A 22,584-nucleotide genomic window follows, 5' to 3' on the forward strand; every position below is an offset into this window, starting at 1 on the left:
AAAGCACCACTGGACTCAGCAGGACAGACACTGGCCAAAGCACCCCTGGACTCAGCAGGACAGAGCACAGGACAAAAGCACCCCTGGACTCAGCGGGACAGAGCACAGGACAAAATAATAAAGCACCACTGGACTGATCACACAGAAGCAGGAGCACCACTACCCTACAACCTCCCTCTTCCCTGATCTCAGCCCAAATGAAGATGGCGGCCGCAAGCGGCGAATTTATGACATCCGAGTCTCGCGAGATCCAACGCGAGACTTGGATGTCATAGCCTCGCTTCGGTTTTATTCCCGGTCGGAAGTATCCGAACAGTGCTCGGATCCCGTCGGATCCGCACTGTTCGGGTGGGCTTGGATTAGCGGAATCCGAGCCCGCTCATCCTTAGTCACAACATTAAAACCTCTGACAAGTGATGTGAATAACATTTATTTTCTCGTTACAATAGTACATATTAGGCAGCAAGTGAACAGTCAGTTTTTGAAGTTGATGTGTTATAAGGAAAAATGGGCAACCATAAGGATTTGAGCGACTTTGACAAGGATCAAATTGTGATGTCTAGACTACAGGGGTCATAGCATCTCCAAAACGAAAGGTCTTGTGCGGTGTTCCTGATATGCAGTAGTTAGTACCTAGCAAAAGTGGTCCAAGGAAGGACAATCGGTGAACTGGTGACAGGGTGATTGGGAAAAAAGGCTCATTAATGAGTGTGAGGAGCACAGATTAGCCCACCTGGTCCAATTCCACAGAAGAGCTACTGTAACACAAATTGCTGAAAAAGTTAATGCTAGCTATGATAGAAAGGTGTCAGAAAACACAGTGCATTGCAGCTTGCTGCGTATGGGGTTGCATAACCACAGACCGATAAGAGTGTCCATGCTGACCCCTGTCTACCACCGATAGCACCTACAACGGGAACGTGAGCACCATAACTGGACCGTGGAGCAATGGAAAAAGGTTTTCTTTTACATCATGTGGACGACTGGGTGTGTGTATATCATTTTACTTGGGGAAGATTAGGCACCAGGATACACTATGGGAAGTAGGCAGTCCGCCAGAGGCAGTGTGATGCTCTGGGTAGTGTTCTGCTGGGAAAACTTGGGTCCTGGCATTTATGTGGATGTTACTTTGACACATACCACCTACTTAAAAATTCTTTCAGACCAAGTACACCACTTCATGGCAATGGTATTCCATGATGGCAGTGGCCTATTTCAGCAGGATAATATGCCCTGCTGCTAATATTTTGGTGCCAGATACCACAGGAAACCTTCGGAGTCCATGCCTCAATAGGTCAGAGCTGTTTTGGTGGCACAATACACAAGGCTGGTGGTTTTATTGTCGTGGCTGATCTGAGTATACACACTATATGGACAAAAGTTTTCATAGGCAGTGCAAAATAAACCTTTATTATTATTTACAATGTACCTACATCTTATGAAATGCTTTACAATATATATAATATTTAATAATTCACATCTGTCCATGCCCTGGTGGAGCTTACAATCTATATTATGAAGCACAGTTCATGCATCCAACTTGTTTGAAATGATTTTGATATACACTATATGGACAAAAGTATTCGGACGCTTGCCCATTACAGCAACAGAGACTGTAATGACATTGTATTCAGATACATATACTTTAATATGGAGTTGGTCCCCCTTTTGCAGCAATAACAGCTTCCACTCTTCTTGGAAGACTTTCCAAAATATGTTAGAATGTTTCTGTGGGAATTTGTGCCAATTCATTCTGTAGAGCATTTCTGAGGTCAGACACTGTTTCTGGGCGAGAAGGCCTGGCTAGCAATCTCCATTCTAGTTCATCCCAAAGGTGTTCAATGGGGTTGAGATCCAGGCTCTGTGTGGGCCAGTCATGTTCTTCACACCGAACTCATCAAACCATGTCTTTGTAGTCTTTGCTTTGTGCACTGGGGCAGAGTCATGTTGGAATAGAAAAGGGCATTCCCCAAACTGTTGCCACAAAGTTAGAAGAATAACATTGACCAAAATGACTTGGTTTGCTGAAGCATTAAGATTGCCCTTCACTGGAGTTAAGGAGCCTAGCCCAAACCCTGAGTAACAGCCCCATACCATTATCCCTAGTCCACTAAACTTCACAGTTAGCATAATGTAGTCTGGCAGGTAACGTTCTACAGGCATACGCCAAACCCAGACTCGCCCATCTGAATGCCAAACAGATAAGCTTGATTCGTCACTCCACAGAACATGTTTCCCCTGCTCCACTGTCCAGTGTGCTTTACACCACTCCATCCGATGCTTGCCATTGGTCTTGGTGATGTGAGGCTTGCATGCAGCTGCTCGGCCATGGAAATCCATTCCATTAAGCTCCTGCCACACAGTTAATGTGCTTACATTAATGCCAGTGGAAGTTCGGAACTTTTCAGCTATGGAATCACCAGAGCCTTGGCGACTTTTACGCACCATGCGCCTTAGTAGTCATTGACCCCACTCTGTGATTTTATGTGGTCTTCCACTTCATGGCTGAGTTGTTGTTATTCCTAAATGCTTCTATTTTCTAATATTATCACTTACAGTTGACTGTGGAGTATCCAGCAGGGATGAAATTTCCTAAACTATCTTATTGCAAAGGTGGCATCCTATAAAAGTACCACGCTGAAGTCACTGAGTTCTTCAGAATGGTCCATTTTGTATCACAAATGTTTGCAAATGGAGTCTGCATAACTAGCTGCTTGATTTTATAGACCTCTTGCAACGGGTCTGATTGAAAAATCTCAATTCAATATTTAAGGAAATGTGACCAAATACTTTTGTCCATATACTGTATCTATATATATATATACTATAAATATTGAAACACATTCTTAGCAGCAGAACAATAGGATGAACTGGGTGCACATCACTATCAAGAACCAACACAATGAGCGTTTATTACTTGTCTAACTGGGACAGACATGCAGTATTATTTGGTGTGTTCACTTACATTGGTTATAGAAAATACTACACAATCTCTAGTTTTTCTCTTTTTTTTCCGCTTTGGCATCACTGATCAGAGCCCTTGAAGAGTGTTTCTTCGAAATTGTGGGACCAGTACACAGATATGCCTAATTAACATTCACATCTGGTACACATAATAAAGAGCACCTATATAGATTAGGCCAGGCGTTCCGAAACTTTTACACTTTTAGACGCCCTTTCCCTGTTTTTTCATTTTTTCAGATTTGCCCATATTCACAGAATTTACCACCCGGCATCTTGAAGGTTGGCAGCCATCTTTATATAAGGAAGTGCATTAAGGTGTAACTTCATATAGATTTGTTTATATTACAATATTGGGTTGAGCGCCAATATGTTTGTGTGATTTTCTGTATTTTATATTATATATATGTGGATATGTAGATAATGTGTGTGTTCTTCATTGTGCATTATAATGCTTATAGCTTTCTTAATTTTACCTAATATATGAATAATTTTTTGTTCATGTGTCCTAGCTCACTATACAATAATATCAATAATTTAATTTGCTTAATCATATAGGGAAATTACACAGCCATGTTTTATTATATTCTGTCATATAGAGTGATGATCTAATTAAACTTTTCAAGTGACAGATAATTTAATATGATTTTAATGAACCAGTTACCATACCACCGGTCAAAAAATGACTGATAAAATCTGCATAATTGGGCATAATTGTGATACATAATTCTTACTTGTCTGTCGGGAACTAGTCATTTTGCCTTTCTTAAACATACTTCATAATATCACAGCTTGCATGACATTTATGATATATTATTTATTTTCAACACAGTATTCTCAGTAATGATTCATGATGCTGCAAAGTAAAGAAGCATATTTAATAAAATAAATTCTAAGGCAAGGTGCTTCAAGTGTATTTTTTCAGTTACCTACAGTAATTTCTCCATATGTGAGGTGCCCATGTGTCCTGTTTTTTTCAGAACAGTCCACCTTTTTTTGTCTACAAATCTTTCAAATACAATGCTCATTTTCACCTTATTCAGACACCTAATGCACCCAAATTATGAGGGTAAGTTGGCTACGGTGGCTTAGTGGTTAGCACTTCTGCCTTACAGCACTGGGATCATGAGTTTGATTCCTGACCATGGCCCTATCTGTGTGGAGTTTGTATGTTCTCACCGTGTTTGTTTGGATTTCCTCCAGGTGTTCCGGTTTCCTCCCACACTCCAAAACATACTAGTAGGTTAATTGGCTCCTATAAAATTGACCTTAGTCTCTCTCGGTGTGTGTGTATATATGTTAGGAAATTTAAAGTGTAAGCTCCAATACGGCAGGGACTGATGTGAGTGAGCTCTTTGTGCAGCGCTGCAGAATTAGTGGCCCTGTATAAATAGCTGATGATGATGATGATAGGTTCTAAACCTGTTTTACTTTAATACCCAAAATGAACCATTGGGGGGAATGTATTAAAGTGTGGTTTTCTGAAATCACATGTTTTCATGCACTTTGATGTGCAGTTTGTAAACTGGGCGATTTACAAAGCACATCATCGCATCACTTGATATGAAACCACAATGCTGATTTTTTAAAATGTGAAGCATATAGATCAGGCAATGTATTAGGTGGTGGCTTGTCAAACTGCATGGCAAACTGATGCTTATTAGTAAAAAAAAAAAAGATGTGTTTCTGACAAGCAAGATATCGCACACTACATGCTGTTGGAGCTATCATGCATGTCAGAACTGGAAGACAAAATAATTAAAAGAAAATGAAAAATTAAATTAAAAAGTCCACTGCTTTCCATTTTACAAAAAAATATTGTCCCCTGTACCTAGAAAGTACTGGCCCCATGATGAATAGCACTGAGCCCCTTGTGGTACCCCTGGCCTTTGGGTACAAGGGTAATAGTGTGAAAATATAGTGCAATCTCCAGTGCCACTACAATATACACTGACAGCCCATGAGCGCATGCTGGTACTTGTAGGACTTACAGATTGTATTGGAGGGTATTTTATTTCTTTTATTTCAGTTTCAATAGGCACGATCGCACTGTTGGCGCTTTCTAGCCTGTGTGAGTCACGCTTAATACATCGCTTGATCTTTGATCTATATGCTTCCCATTTGTAAAAATCAGGCGGCTGTGATGCATGCCCTTTGATGTGTGGTTTGACCTTTAGTAAAATGCATGGTTTACAAAGCACACACAAAGTGCATGAAAACCTGCCATTTGAGCAAATTGCACTTTAGGAAATCTGCCCCTTAGTTTGAATGCGATGGGCTTACCTGCCATTTCACCAGAGATACCAAGTTATTCACTAGGCATATAGTATTTTTTTTTTAAAATCTCTTTGTTTTGTTTTTAATATAATTCAGACATTTATAAAACTAATTGTAAAAAGTAAAAAAAAAAGCAAATCTAGATAGAGTACATAACTATGATCCATTGTTTGTTCTAGAAAAGCATTAGTCTCTAGTCACGTTATTCTGGCTTCTTCATATCCTACTGGCACTTCTTGAATAATGCTTGTGGCATCTGTATGAAAAGCACAAACATGGAGAACATAAAGAGAGAGGATCTTGATTCAGTATGGGATACTTGCACGCACATTTCTGTTAAATAGCAGTATTTTTAAAAAACATGAGCATTGAAGTACAAAAAATTCCCAGCACTGTGTTCATTTTCAAATGCCCCTGGCACTCCGGCTCAAAGCCTAAATTATTTTCTTTGGTTTAGTTCTCCTTTGTGGTGTATACATTCACCTTCAGAATACCAGACATGAGTTTTTCCTTGGTTAATAACGTTTCAATACTTTGATCATTAAAAATACGAGGCATGTTGTGATATTAATCATTCCAGTCTGGCCAGCAAAAACTAAATGAATAACGGAAAAAAAATGTGAGTTATATTTGTATGAAGCTATGTTCATGCTGGGGATATTGACTCCTGCAGATGCCTGCTGCTTATGAAATAGTATTTTAAAAACTAGAATCAATCATTGCTGTAACAATCTCCTGTCACATGAAAGCTTTTTTTAGAATAATTTTTTCCATAATCCTCATGGGCACCAATGATGCAGTTTTCATTTACTTAGATGATACAATTATAAACAATAATAGGTGTGAAGAGAGATGATTTGCTTAAATTAAACAACAAGCTTTTGTAGGGAAAAACAAACAAGGCGTATTAGCAAAGTCAGAAGGTACATTTTGGCAAATAGGCGTTCAGAGCTAGATAAAGTTATGCCACATGTCATGAAATGTCCATTCTCAGGATCAAGGTTAAAGGGAATGATCATGAGTTTTTAACTCTCAAATAATGTTAACTACAGGTGTACCAAAACAAGCATTCAATACCATCACGTTTGGTCAAATTGTTTAAAAATCAACAATTTTGTGGTGGCATTCAATTCATTATCCATACTTGCCAACCTCTTTAAACTTCTTTCCGGGAGTTCCCAGGCAGGGGGGCGTGGTTGGAGGGCAGGACGGGTGGGGCGCGGTGAATCGCGTCATTTTGACAGCAAGATGTCGTTTGCGGGATATTTGCCTGCTCTCCCGGGAGTCCTTTAGACCTACCAGAATTTCGAGAGTCTCCCAGACATTCCGGGAGAGTTGTCAAGTACATTATCATCGAATGATGATGGCAAAATTGATCACCAATCCGATTGCCTACGCACAAAATTTTCATCCAAAAACATCTGGATTGATGTGTGTGTGTGTGTGTGTGTAGTGTAATCATGCTATTAACGTAAATAATCCTCCAAATATTCTACACTGCAAAAGCAACAGTCTGATTAAAAATGCAGTTCTTTACCCTGTTGTTGCCACCATTCACTCTCCTAAGAGCTCCTACTCCGTTTCCTTTTCTAGCCTTGCATTCCTAAATCCTTGATTGCAGGAGAAAGTAAAGCAGCAAATAACACCAACCTGCAGTCCCTATATCAGAATTCTCCCTCCACTGGGCCTATTCTAATCACACTGCTAATACAGTGGTTGAGGGAGGAAGCTGGAGACAGAAGAGGAACAGGAAACAGGTTGGGGCTCAGCTTCCAATAGAACTGCTCTGCCTGAGATGAGATCAGCCTTTCTTACAGCCTGGGAGTAAAGTCCCTTAACTTTATGTGCACCTTGTAAATTAGTGTGGCTTTCAATTTTTTTGGAAAGAGAAATTATGTACATTTTTTACAATAATGACTATGTTGTTTATAAAAAATACATAGGTCAAACAACTCTTTGTTATAGTTTATCTGGCTGTAAGTGACTGTATGTGATGCTGAATTTAATAGGTAAAATACCACTGGAGCTAGTTTATAATTCAGAGGAACAGTTTTCATTGTTTTTTAAGAGCTGTAGATTGTGTTTCAGACTCTTGCTATTCCCTGCGAGACCAACATGAAACAATTGCCCTAAAGGTGACACTTGCTTTATTGACTCTGTTTGTCTTTATCATCTCAGAATAGGGTTCTTCTTATCTCCTTCTTCCAGCATTTCACAAATGGAAGCATTTATCAGAGCCAGATGCAAGGAAGCATTAACTTAAGTCACAGAACAAAAACAACAATTGGATTGTTTTTTCTAGACTTTATCAATAACTCATATACCTCAACACACCATTGATATAACAATAGGTATAGCATCTGCTTTGGAGATCAGAGATGACTAGTAAATATAAATCTGTCCTAAGAACTGTCAAATTTCTAGAGTGAACTCCTGAATCTCACTTCCATTAACTAGTACAATTTTTTAGGCACTCAGTATAAAAACAATACTTTCACGTAAGTTTCTAACTCTAAAGTAGCGTAAGTATAAGCACAAGGCATGGCCAGTGATTACACTAATTAATAAAACTGTGGAACTGCAGTTTGTGCTATCAATTCCACTAAAGTTTAAAAGAAATAATTTCTTTTGCAAACTGCAGCCATCTTTTACAGAAGCCATTATAAGTAATGGTATTGTTGTCAGGAGTGCAATCTACAGGAAAACTGAGCCCTCACTGTATTGTCTGTCAATAGTGAGTAATCTTTAATGCTTGCGGTAAGTAAGTCTGCAATTGACCAAGTTGAAAAGTTGCACTTTATTTTACAGTGAGAATGGAAGGCTAGAAATACTTACTTTTATTTCATTTAGTGAGCTAATTAGTGTGAATAATTTATTGTATATTCCCCATATACAATATAACTAGACTGGTACATGTATTAAAAAAACAATTAAAGTCTCTGAAATAAATATATTATTAAAGGTTTGTATATTTTTGAGCCAAATAATTCACATAAAATAACTAGAGTATTTATAGTTAGATATGCCCACCCTGCTCTCTTTCACTCATGTGCTGCAGGTTGCCATATAAGTAAGGAAGTGCTTCTGTGAAAGAGCAGGCAGAGTGACTGACATCTTGACAGTCTTGCTTTGGAGAAACACATAGCTTGGATTAGTTGATACATAATATATCAATGCTTTATAAATAAAAGATAATAATAATAATACACAGGAGCAGGGCCAGTGATGTTAAAAACCCTCAGATGTCTGCAGAATCAACTTTTTTGACGTCCATCAATTCTTTATAATAGAGAGGGGAGGAAATAATTCACGTTTTTACAAAACTTCCCAGAATATCAGGTTAACACTGAACAAATGCATTTTATCTTTATGGTTCATAAAGGAAAATTAGAATTTTGGAGATTAAATGACACACGGATGCTAAAAGACGTCTGAGTAACACTGTGATATAAGGCAGTGAGCAATTAGTATTGGGGTAAACATTATGTTTACTGACATAATAACTAAGCAGTTTTCACATGCTGTAAGCTTGAAAACATGTACAGAATATTTTAGATATTGAAATTGCAGCTGCTTTTCCCAGGGCTCTGCCGGCACATAAATTTAGTTCACCAACTTGGTGGCCGTGTTGGGTGTGTGATGTTGAGAACCAATCACAAGCCTCATCTTGTTATGGTACCATCACCAGTGTTTTCAACAGAGGCTGTAAGAAGAGCCGGATGCAGCAGCTCCCAGGGCTCTGGCTCAGGGATGGGGCACGTTAGTAAAATCCTTTCTGTAGGTGATAGTGCAGGTTTAAGTGAAGTACTGGAACAAATTTACATGTAAGCAAATGTAAATGTTTTTTTGCAGTTGAAAATTATATTAAAAAATTTGGTCTTTCACCCGCATATCACATCTTTATGTGTTGGCGAACATCTCATTACAAAACCTTGACCATGAAATGGAGTTAGTCCCCCCATTGCTGCTTTAACAACCTCCAGTCTTCTGGGATGACTTTCCACAATATTTTGGAACATGGCTGCAGGGATTCACATCCATTCAGCAACTAGGGGATTAGTGAGGTTGGGCACTGATATTGGGCGATAAGGCCTGGTATTGTCATATTGAAACAGGAAAGGGCCTACTCTAAACCATTGCCACAATCTTGGAAACATACAATGTCATTGTCTAAAATGCCACTGTATGCTGTAGCCTTAAGATGTCCCATCATTGGGGACCAGGCCAAATCATGAAATACAGCCCCAGACCATTATATTCTTCCACCAGACTTTACAGTTGGCAGTACAACAAAAATACTTAGTGCACAGTAAGGTTCATACCAATACAAGTCTAGACTTGTTCATGCAAAATGAGTCATTCACAAAATAATCCACAATAGGTCAGTGTTTCTTACTGATATTTTTTTACTCCTAATATTCAAATTGCCACAATACAGGTTATGGAATGAACTGAACATGTCTCTTCTGGTAATATCTAAGTTTTACTCCATTTGGGGTAATTAGAGATTGGCACCTAGGTCCTATGGGTCTCCTCCGATGTTCGCCATCTGAGACCACTTGAAATAATAAGAGAAGAATCAAATCAATATGTAGTAACTGCACCCAAACTACGAAATATTAGTCACTTACATGTATACAGGCTAAGCTGCCTCACTAATGGTCATTGTGGTGGAAGCATCAGCTGACTTCATTCATTAGTCAAAGATGCCGGCTGCACATGTCTGTATTACTGCATAAGTGTACAACAGTTATCCAAAGTATGAGCTCATAGGAGCCCACATAAAAGATGACAGAAAAATCAAATCAGTATGTAATAACTGCACCCAAACTAGGAAAAGTAGCCACTTACATATAATCAGGCTAAGCTGCTCCTCTAATGGTTGTTGAGGTAGACACACCAACTGACTTCATTCATTCAGTCAAAGACGCCAGCAGCATGTATCTGTATTCTCGCATGTACTCCACAACAGTCATTCAATGTATGGGGTCATAAAATGAGCAGAATGTGGAATATTGACAATATTTATTCAGATCCATAACTTACATATTAAAAACAATGTGTATAACTTCCACTAAAATTAATTGTTCATCACTGAACAGTGAACAATCTGCGTGAGCGTGAGTTGTCACTCCAGTGAACACATTTCCGCTACTCCAGAATTCAATGGTGCTGTGCTTTATATCACTCCGGTCGAAGTTTGGCATTGCTCATGGTGATCTGAGCCTTGTGTGCTCAGCCATAGAAACCTAATCTATGAAGCTCTAGACGAACAGTTCTTGTGATGATGTTGCTTTCAGAGGCAATTTGAAACTCCGTGTTTGCCCATATTGGCCACACTCATAAAGTTTTCTATTGATAGTGACTTAGTAACTTTGATACTGCCCTACTTCAAGTGACTGAAGTGGAGCAAGGTTAACATTTACTAAAATGGTAATATATTGAGGGGACATAAGTAAATAATGTATTTAGAGGAGAACATATATGACTTACATAGGAAAGTTAATTAATTACTTTGCAGTGCAGTAAATACACACTGTATAACTTGTAATGATTATTATTATAATTATGAATTTTTATTTATTTGACGCACAAAATGTCCGCAGTGACGTACAGTGTGCAAACACTAGGACAGTACAAGGTAGAACAGTACGGTACAATAAACAAGTAACACTATAACTCAACGAATAAGAAAGTCTGTAAGGGTGAGGGTGAGGGTGAGCTGGAAACCTCTGCCCAAGAGTCTAGGGGCAGCTAACAGGTTAAGATCCACTGAAAAGGTAAGACAGAGAAAAGCAAGACTGGAGTCAGTGGGCAGAATGCTCAAGAAGGAGATGGGCAGAGTAGCTGGAGAGCAAATTTGCAAGTGGAGAAAACAGGAGGAGAGAGGGCCCTGCTCAAAGGAGCTTATGCAATGAGTGAAATGGGGCAGGGTCACATGGAAGCAGATGGATGAAGGGAGAAGAAGGGATGAGAGGAAAAGGTAACCGACAAGGTGGGTAGGTAAGTGGATGACTGATAGACTTTTAAGAATAGGTGGGTTTTTAATGACCATTTGAAACAGCACAGATTCTGATAGAACAAGGGAGATTGTTCCAATGGAGGAGGTAGTGCGGGAGAAGTCTTGAATGCGTGAGTGTGATGAGGTTTTCAGAGGGGAGGAGAGGCGACAATCTTTGGCCGATCGCAGTGGGTAGGATGGATTGTGAAGAGAGATGAGGTTGGAGATGTAGGGAGCAGAGGAGTTGACGAGGGCCTTGTTTGTGAGAGTAATGAGCTTAAAAAGGATTCTGTAGGGAAAGGGGAGCCAGTGTAGGCCTTGGTAGAGGATGGAAACAGATGTAGAGCAGTGAGAAAGGAAGATAACTCTAGCAGCGAAATTGAGTATAGATCAAAGAGGATCGAGATGAAAGTAGGTGAGGCCAGTGTGGAAAAAGTAACAGTAGTCCAAACAAGAGATGATCAGAGAGTGGATGAGAGATTTGGTGGCATGCTAGGAGAGGAAGGGACGCATGTGAGCAATGTTACGTAACTGGTAGCGGCAGGATTTGACAAGAGTATGAATGTTGTGGGCAAAGGAGAGAGAGGAGTCAAGGATGACACCCAGTCAGCGGAGTTAGGGAACAGATGAGATAATGGAATTGTCAACATTGATAGAGAGATTGGAGGGAGAGGGGATTCTAGATGAAGGGAAGACAATGAGTTTTGTTTTGCAATGTTGAGTTTAAGAAATCTAGAGCACATCCAGCGGGAGATGGCAGAGAGGCAGGTGGACACCTAAGAGAGGAGGAAGGGAGAGAGATCAGGAGATGAAAGGTAGAGTTGAGTGTCGTCTGCATAGAGGTGGTACTAAAGGCCGAAGGAGCTGATGAGTTCACCAAAGGAGGAGGTGTACACCCAAAAGAGTAAAGGGCTAAGAACAGAGCCCTGTGGATCCCAAATTGAAAGTGTGGAAGGGGGAAGAGGAACCAAAGGTGGAAACAGAGAAGGAGTGGTGTGTTAGGTAGGAGGTAATCCAAGAAGGGATGGTGTCGGAGAAGCCAATGGAGTGGAGGGTGTGAGGCAGGAAGGGATGGTCCACGGCGTCAAAGACCTCTGAGAGGTCCAGCAAGATAAGAAGGGAGAAATGGCCCCTGGCTTTTGCCAAAATATGATCGTTGGATACACTACAGCTCAAAACACAAATACAATTAAATAAACTTCATGTTTAATTGTCCTGGCGACCTCTGGTGTTAACCTCCTTTCCCCATGACATGTCCTTTCAGAACAACTAACTGTGGATATAGATTTGCCCATAAACTGTTATAGGAAAGAGGCTTACATAGAGTTCAAGCAACATGACTTGTTTCAGCACTGTTAAAGCAAATTAATATAAAATATTATTTAAAGTGATCAATGGCTTGGGATATGTAGAGCAACATCAATCTTACATATTAATAAATATATATATTCTTAAATATATATGGAACAGTTGTGAATACAGAGACCCATAAATGTGCACACGGACATCCATAATTTGTCTGATTTAAGTATTATTGAAAATAGTTGGTGCATTAAATGCATTAAAACTGTTTTATTACATTGTTCCTGGTATATTGTTTATAATACTTGTGTTATTTAAATCCGCATTACCACCTAATTATCAAATGTTAAATACGCAATGCAACTGTATTTACATTCCCATCCTCGTGAGGTATCTTGAGATTGCGGCTTCTGATTGGCCCTCCAATTCACCAGCCTCCACCATATTAAAGTTGGTGAAAATAAAAATATTGTTGGGTCTGTATTACACAAACAGAGGAACCCCTGGAAATATGGGTGCATGGGGAAGACCCTGGAGCTCCAGAAAGGGCAAGGAATATGTGAGTAACATTTTATGATTAGGTGGTAATGCAGCTTTAACAAACAAAACAGCCTTTAATGTAATGTATGAAAGGCTACAACATTATTCTGAATGTTAATTCAACATAATGTTCACTTCCAACAAATGATCATTTAATTTGACTTAAAACAGAATAGTTTAATTATTCCACTAATTCATTTGTATTCCTCAGAAAAAGAGTTAAAGCAGTTTATAAATGAAGATATGCCATTGAATGAACGTAGATGTAACATATATTTAATAATTATAATCTTATATGCTTTTATATCTATACTAATTCTAACATATTTTATTTGACCTGCAGGTTACGATGTCTGGTAAAACAGCTGGAAAGAGGAGAAGCTTCAGTAGTGGACCTGAAAAAGAATCTTGAATATGCAGCCACTGTGCTTGAGTCAGTTTATATTGATGAAACAAGGTGAGGGTGGATCATAAGTTCTTATATATTGCATATTAAGTCAGAGTGTAATTGAGGTTAACTTTATATTGAGCAGCTTCTTCTTACATGAAACAATGTTATTGTTATATACTTTTTAAAAGGAAGTTTTATCACAAAATAAAAAAAAACTATACAATAGATTTAATTATTTCAGCAAAATATTTTTTTCATTTTGTCAATATTTTATATCACATTTAGGAAAATAATACATAAATCAAACTATCAAATGTTCTTTGCTATAAACTCTTTATACACAGCAGACCTGGCTTTAGATTTCGTAAACATATTTATAAATATGTAAGATTGGACAACAGAAACTGCCTTTCAGAATTCTGGAACCAGGTATGCTGCAAATAAAATGTATTATTGCAAAGCCATTTTTTTTTTTTTTTTCATAATAATACATAATAGTCAAATTGAAAAATGTATGATTTATTTTATTATTTTGCTTTAGTAAATCTACACTTAGTTTTCTAGTGTTGTGAAAATTCCCTGTGTACCAAGGATGTGTACCAAGGATGTGTACCAAGGATAATTTGAGTTCACGCTTTAGTGCAGCAACTGCCTGAATAATAGCACGCATCTGCTACCCCTTTGGCTCTATAAAGCTCAACCGAAGATATAGCTTACTATAATAAAGGTCTAAAATATAAAATAATTAACTCCAACCATTTGGAATAAGAGTATTAGTTTGCTAGGAACAACTTTAAGGGGCCCTTTTAATAAATAACGGGGGTTTGTCCATCATTGCAATGATTTTTGCTAAGCATTTATTAAAAAATCATTCCGGAACAGTGCATTAGAAATGAGGCTGTCCTAGTGATGACTTCTATTAACTTAATACTTCTGTTGTCTGTCTACCTCTCTGGTCAATATCGCAAAGTGACTTAGCGCATGTGCAACCTAAGGTCACGCATTTGCAGAAACATTTTGCGATGGTAACTGGAGGGGAGAGCAGATAAGCTGTGGTGGGAGATCCATTGCAGACATGTCCATTGTAGTTACCAACAGATTATTATTATTATTATTAATTTTTATTTGTAGGGCGCCACTAGGTGTCCGTAGCGTCGTACAGGGACAAACGAATTACAATACGAGGTGAGACAGCACAGTACAGTAAACAGTAAGCACAATAACTCAGTAAGCTCAAAGCACAGCTAGAGAGGGCAGGGGAGGGGAGAGGGAAGATCCGCATACGACGGAGCCCAAGAGGGAGGGCGTGGATAACAGGGAGAACCCCAGAGGGGAGAGGAGGGAGCGAGAGGGGACAGGGAGTGGAGGGTCCTCGAGGAGGAGGGCAAAGTAGCTGGAGAGCAGAGTTAGAAGTGGAGGAAACAGGAGGAGAGATGGCCCTGCTCAAAGGAGCGTAAAATCTAAGGGGTGGGGTAGACAGACACAGAGACGCAGGGGAGAGAGGGAGGAACAGAGGCAGATAAAGGGAAGGGGAATGAAGGGGAGAGGCAGAAGATAAGGTAGGAAGTTAAGTGGGAGACTGGAAGGCTTTAAGAAAAAGGTGGGTTTTTAAAGCGCGATTGCTGTATTTATGGAACATCACTAGCCATTTAAGTGTTTCCATCCATCCTGATAAAGTTTTTATTATGCTTTAAATTGCAATAAACTTGAGAAGTCCTTTAAACATAGTTGTATATTTTACACCATTGTTCCCCTTACTGATTAGTTACCTAAGCTGCCCAGGTCAGTCTAGAAGTAGCATTTTAGCCATATTTTGTATTAGTAATTTTGTGTAGTGTAGTAAAAATGTGTCCTACATAAGCATACAGTGTGTCAATGGACATATCTAACTAAATGTTTTGTGTTCTCCAGACGTTTACTGGACACGGAAGATGAACTCAGTGATATTCAGTCAGACTCGGTTCCATCAGAAGTGCGGGACTGGCTTGCCTCCACCTTCACGCGCCAAATGGGGCTGATGTTAAAAAGAACAGAGGAGAAACCACGGTTTAGAAGCATTGTCCATGCAGTGCAGGCTGGGATATTTGTTGAAAGGTAAGGAAAGATTTAAAGTCATATCAAGTACTGTTTTATATAAGAATCCTTCCTATCTGGCTCAAAAGTGACATCACACAATGTAGACACCTGACATATCTCACAGCAACAGCATATGTGGTCTCAGGATCAACAAATGAGTTCCCAGAATTTACCCAGGATTTAGTTTAAGTGTGAACAGAAAACACATTAGATGCTTTAAGCAGTATATTGGTCTTGGTGGCGGGCTGACTATATGTAAGAGGCCCGAGCAGGTCACTGCTCTGTAAGAAATCTTAGCAGATGCAAATAATTTGAATTTGGTGAAATAGAGACATTTCGGACTTTCAGTACCCATATGTTACATAGAAGCATATTTTTTGTTTCATTACTCAAGGTTCACAATGAATCTGTACTATAATAGAAATGTGGCCAAGTGAAATACCACTTATACCAACACAATATTTTATGTCTTAATCTTTAGTTTGAGTGTTGCCCAATATTTAAATCAGACACTGGGCCTGAGTTATTAAGGAGAGCAGAGCATAAAAAGGTGTAACTTTGCACCTGGGCAAAACCATGTTGCATTGGAGGCAGAGGTAAATTTAAAATGAGAGGACAGATTTATAGTTGGGATAGGGCATGTCCTAGATCAATTTTAAATTTCAGTGTAAGCATAAAGCTATCAAGCATTTCTGTGCTAGATGAAAAAACAGACAGTATTTAACTTATGTGCAAAATAATAAACTAATTTGCACCCCTTGCATTGTAACATGGTTTGTCCTAGTGAACATTTACTTGATTTTTTTGGCTTACATTCCTTAATAACTCAAGCCCACAATCTTAAAACATCACTACTGGTTTTGAATATTTTGCTACATTTTCATCTCCACTCATATACTGTGAATTTTGATGGAAAATTGGTCAAAATTAAAAAGTAGTACAAACATATTTGTTATTGGTAGCATTTCTTTGTGTGCTTCAATAATAATATCTATGTCCACCGATATGACTTACAACATTGGCTTGTTTGAATAATTGTACTACACTGGGTTTGTTTTTGTTTTTTAAACGGTGAGTTAAAACAAAGATTTGGGGCTAGATGTACTAAGCTGCGGGTTTGAAAAAGTGGAGATGTTGCCTATAGCAACCAATCAGATTCTAGCTTTCATTTTGTAGAAGGTACTAAATAAATGAAAGCTAGAATCTGATTGGTTGCTATAGGCAACATCCCCACTTTTTCAAACCCGCAGCTTAGTAAATATACCCCTTAGTGTTATTTAAGTATACATTTTTGATTGAAAAGTTGTCAGTGAAGCTTGATTGGACAGCCTAATCAAGCTGTCAATTTTTCAGTGTCCTGGGACTGCTTCTTCTCTAAACTGTCAGACTTCCTGGGTAAATATCTAGCTGTCGTAGCACCAGATGGGTTAGAATCTCCGGAATCTTTGGCACCCTATGATCAGGACTGCTTGGAGGAAAAGCAGCTACTAGGAGCAAGTTGTATAGGTTGAGTTTACCTTTCATAAACTTTATCTAGCAATCCTACAAAATATATTTGAAATGGTTGTATCATTGGGAGAATAAAACTTTCCAGAATGCTTAATGCTCTTTTCGGGCTAGATGATAATGTTTACTGCTTCGTTTTTATGCAGCCATTGCTTTAGTGATCTTATCATTGCCTTAGGGGAAGAAATCCTACTGAAGAACAGGAAATCAGAAAGCATACACATGAAAACCCCACAGCAGTTTATTTTCTTATCAAACATATTAACTTTGAACAGTTGTATAAAAAAAAAATATCACTAGGCTCCCTTCAATCTTTATGTATAGGCTGTTTTGTAGGATTTGACCAAAGGTTATGGTTTTACTGTTAAAGACTTATTGAATTAAGAAAAAGACATTGCTTAGCTAACAGAATACAATAGTGCTAGGAACAGCAAATTTCAAACCATTATTTCTTAAACGTTTGCTCTTCATAAGAGCCTATGGGGCATATATTTAATTAGGTCCGGCGATCGTGATTACGTGCGGCTGCACACTTCCCGTTAGCTCAACACTGCGGATTTCCACGCGCACCCCATAGGGATTGCGAAAGGAAATCCATGATGTTTCGGTACCGTATTGGCACTTTATATGGGCAACCGTGTGTAATCGTGATTGCCAGACCTAATTGAATATGCCCCTATATGTTCAAACACATTGGGAAATCACAAACAGTATATATATATATATATATACATATATATATATATATACAAAGTAACCCATGCATGATACTCATGCATTCTAGTCAAATCAAGCTACTTAAGGTGTTAAAAAGGTTCTTGTCATGCATTTGGGCCATAGCCCAGGCCTCAACCACCAACCACTCCCCACTCTCACCCCCGGCAACCACCAACCACTCCCAACTGTCACTTCTCCTTCAAGAAATATATATATATATATATATATTTTTAAAATCTTCATAAACACTTTTAACAATTAACAAATTAAAAACATCTTAGTATACCAAATTTCAGCCCTTTCTGAATTTTTTTTTTCACACACACTAAGAATTTAGTAGGTCAGTGTATAACTCCGCCCAGCAGGTGGCGCTGCAGCTTGGTTTTATTTTTTCCACACACACACAGACAGACTAACACACGCCACTAGACATTTATATTATAGATATATATGTGTGTGTGTGTGTATATGTATATATTTCCCCCATTCCTATAAGCATTCATTGGTCACATCATTTTTTTGATTTTATCTTTTTTCCAGCTACCCTCCATCTAAGCTCCATTTTACATCAAAACTATATATAAATCTTCATCTATCTATCTATCTATCTAACTATCTATCTATCTAACTATCTATATAAAATGGATGGTATTCATAGGAATTATTTATTCAGGGATTCTTACCACTGATCAACACAAAAGGCTATGTAATGTCAAGTACAAAATAACTTAAAATGGACAGTGCAGTGGTGCCAATCAAGTTTAATTGTAGACTAAAAAAAGAAAGAAAAATTAATGGGAAAGTTATTTTTGCAAGCTTTCATGTTAACCTTATAATTTTATGTATGTAGCCCCGTGATTTAACTCCATACTTTGATTTTTGAATTTTACCAGGAATTTTGAGTTTTTGACCCAGAATTTTTAGGAGTTTTGAGTTTGAAATCAGGAAGCCCATAATTTGAAAGTGGACATACTGGATAGAAAATAGGCTTCTAATAGGCTGTTGAATTCAAATGTAGCAGACATAAAACAGAAATAAACATTGACTAAACTCTTGTTCAAAGACAACTTATAACCGAATGTTCTATGCCAGCACAATTTTTTATGCCCAAACTGACATCATAAACAATAATTACGGTGTAAATCAGTGACATGAACAGTCTAATCTTTTTAATCTCACACAGCTTTCATTTTATAAATGAAAAGAGGGAAAATACATGTATGTTCTTTACAATTTAATGAGTATTATCAGTTTTTAAGATAGTACTTGTTAATCACTGCTTGTGTTTCTGGCAATGACTGTTATGAGGCCAAATACATCTGCAGGGATTTTGTACTAATATGTGGATGTTCTACAAGAAGAAAAAAAATTCAGGTAAGAGAAATTCTGACGTTTGCAGTGGTGCAATTTGCTAGTGATCTTGCTACTTAAGCCAAAATTTCAAATATGGAGTAAAAACTGTAATTTCCATATATTGAAAGACCGTTGCACAACAGATGCTGAGTATGTTAACTGCTAACTGACTTAATAGGTGTAAGCTTAGTCAGGTGTATGATTGAAATGGAAATGAAACTAAACAGGGTTTGAAAAATAAGTGATAAACCTTCCAAGCTGGGTAGCCATGTATCAACATCTACAGTACATGTTGCATATACATATACATAATCCTGCAAGGATGATATAGTGGTATGTGCTTCCGAGGGTGCATGCTTCAAGAAAATAATGGCAGGCTAAGTGTTAGAAGAATCTATACAGACACCATTGAATAGATGAGAATATGTACAGAGGATATACTGGAGGGGCAAAAAGCACACATAACTAATATAAATTGAAGTGACAGAAAGGCAAGCTGTTGCAGTGGAAAAATGCTATATCCTACTTCCTACAGAAAAGGAAGTAAGTACCTGGGTTCGCAGATCACAGGTGGTCAGAAGACTACCGGCACACAAGGAATCAGAATGACATAGGTAGAAGGGGGCAGACCAAAGCCATATGACAAATTGTGTTATGATAGGTAATCGGTGGGGCATAGAGTTCACCTTCGAAAGTGAAATGGAATATGATTATAGCGCCCTTGACAGGGGCGAACGCAGGATTTAGAAGGGGGGGTTTCCCCCCCCCTGAAAAAAATAAATAAATATTGCGAGAGGGAGCAGCAGCTCCATGTCGGTGAGTCTGAATTCTACAGTAGACGCGGCGCTGTCAAGCAGCATCCACGGCAGTGCTGTATTATACTACAATACAGCACTGCCGCGGACGCTTCTTTGACAGCGCCGCGGCTGCTGTACAGTACTGTTGGTTCGCGGAGGGGAGGGGTTTCTGGAGAACCAGAAACCCCCCCTGCGTGCGCCACTGCTTGTGTGAAAAGTTGATAAACTCTACGATTGGGATACAGTTGTAAGTTAACCATGCTTTGCAAATGGTAATGAGGGTCTTCTTATGTGATTTAGTCCTAGGTTCACTTATGACTGATTTCATATAAGATTAAAATGATATATGGGATAATGCGCTATAAATTATATAGAAATTAAAAGTCAATGAGATCTAGGACCATATAAAAGCATAATACTGTAGGCCTAGTACCTTTATGCAGGACAGAACACCAAAATGACTTATAACATGCATAATAATTAATAGTAGTGGGGTGCATTATCCCTTTTTATACAATATATTCACTAATGAACACTGGAATAATGCCATAATACTTCACTGATTATAAGAAATGACAGCACAACTCATTGTCTAATCATGTATTATGTACAGGAATGTTACATATATTAATATATATTATTTACATTATATTACTCCAAAAAAAAACATACTAGTAGGTTAATTGGCTGCTAACAAAATTGACCCTAGTCTGTCTGTCTGTCTGTGTCTACTGTGTGTGCATGTTGGGGAATTCAGACTGTAAGCCCCAATGGGGCAGGGACTGATGTGAGTGAGTTCTCTGTACAGCGCTGCGGAATTAGTGGCGCTATATATATAAATAAATAATAATAATAATAATAATAAAAATATTATGTATAGTACATGTGATTCATTGTGGTGTATTACTGCTATTTCAATATTATTTTTATTATTTATTTTATATTCCAAAGAAATCACTACTGCCATTAATATGTGCTTTAGGCTTTCTAATTATATCAAATATAGATAATGTTTTGAATTATTTACTTTATTAGAATGTACAGAAGAACGTCAAACATGGTTGGACTCAGTTACCCTCCTGCTGTCATTGCTGTTTTAAAGGTAACCTTTTCAAATTGTATTCTTGATTATACATTGTAGACACTTTATTTGTTGAAGATTGCTGTATACAGTGAGCTTGCTGCTGCTCACAAAAAATACATATATCTTTGACAGACTCTGAAAAATCACTTGGGTCTTTAGAGCACATGCTTAGTGACTTTCCTCCTTCAGATGATATTATTTTACTGCTTGTATGTGCTCTGCTGCATATTTTACTAAATACATTGATTTTGCTTTTTTCCTATCAATTAAGTTTGAAACTCATCAGTTACAGCAAAGACTTACCGTTTCTCCTCTACACCTACTTTCACAATGATCAAACTGGTGCACGTACTAATTCTTGGCACAACCTTGTAAATATAGAAAATGCTATTTATGAAAACACTAGTTAAAAAGATTATCTTGGTTCCAATGTAAAAAAAAATGGTTACCTTATACAGCACATAACACCCTGAGTAAATGACCCCTGTTGTCATCAGCCTTTACTGAGAGCCACGGTGTCTGGATCACTTATTATTATGTTTTATTTATAGTGCTGACATATTAGTCAGTGGTGTACATTGAGGGGATTATGGCACAAACAAATTACATACATTGACAGGAGGCAGAAGGTAACGATGGCCCTGCCCAAATGAGCTTACAATCTAAGAGTTGAGGGCAACACTTGATACATAAGGTGGAGGATCATGTCTAAAATATATTTACTACATTTCAAATTTACCCCTGGCTTTCTCAATTACATTTTGTACTCCTTACAGTGACTGCAGGAGGAGGCGCTCAGTGGTCATGCCGGTGTGCAGGCCGTTATCACTATTCAGCAGCTTTCATTTACTTTTTCCTTCTGGTTTTCAGAAGTGGATGCCTGGCTTCCCATAGGCATATATAAATATCACATCCTCTGTCTAAGTATTGGGGCTCTATAGCACCTATACCCAGTGTACCTTACTTGGTCCACAGTCCATTGTCCCAATATTTAAGACTGTCAGTTTCTTGTACTTAAAGTTATACTAGTTTTTAAATGCTTAGGTTAAATATCAGCGTCTGATCTGAGAGCGTGCAATTATTCTTTCTGAAACGTTTATGACAGCTATCATAATGCCTGAGCCGCTTTCCGAAAAGTCATTTGTCAGCAGTGAGTCATGCACAGACATATAAGAAATCGTAACATTTTTCTTCCGTTTATTGAAGTGACTACTGGCAATTGGACCATAACCCCTGACAGTTATTGAGCATAAAGCAAAACTTCCAATTTAGAGATTTAAATCTTTAATGCACAATTGGAACAATGAGAGTTAGCTATGCATGAGTTCATATGGACTGAACATACACAATCATTTGTAGTCAGGAATGAATTAGGGTAAGCTAGAGGCCATAGACTGCTGCTTAATTACACATCAATTACAGGAAAAATCACTTTTAACCTCTTCAGCCAAACATGAGTAGACAATGTATAACAGTATATTCAGTACTGTGCTAGCAACATATTGGGGACGGAATGATATTTTAAAACAGTAATCTCAAAAAGAAATCATGCTCCTTTTATCTCCATAAACTTTAGTTT

The 22,584-nt window shown here is 38.2% G+C and overlaps 1 protein-coding gene across 5 annotated transcripts in view; it reads left to right on the plus strand.

Annotated features, from left to right (window-relative positions):
- Window positions 1–22,584, plus strand: part of PDE1C (phosphodiesterase 1C) — a 702,427-nt gene that overhangs the window by 496,973 nt on the left and 182,870 nt on the right. For all 5 annotated transcript variants that reach the window (XM_075212604.1, XM_075212600.1, XM_075212602.1 and 2 more), the window contains 3 exons: window positions 13,425–13,538; window positions 15,384–15,566; window positions 20,957–21,023. In XM_075212604.1, coding sequence (XP_075068705.1) covers window positions 15,481–15,566; window positions 20,957–21,023 — 153 coding nt within the window. In that variant the 5' untranslated portion in view covers window positions 13,425–13,538; window positions 15,384–15,480. The remainder of the gene's footprint in view (window positions 1–13,424; window positions 13,539–15,383; window positions 15,567–20,956; window positions 21,024–22,584) is intronic.

Source organism: Mixophyes fleayi, chromosome 5, assembly GCF_038048845.1.
Source record: "Mixophyes fleayi isolate aMixFle1 chromosome 5, aMixFle1.hap1, whole genome shotgun sequence".
NCBI lineage: Eukaryota > Metazoa > Chordata > Amphibia > Anura > Limnodynastidae > Mixophyes > Mixophyes fleayi.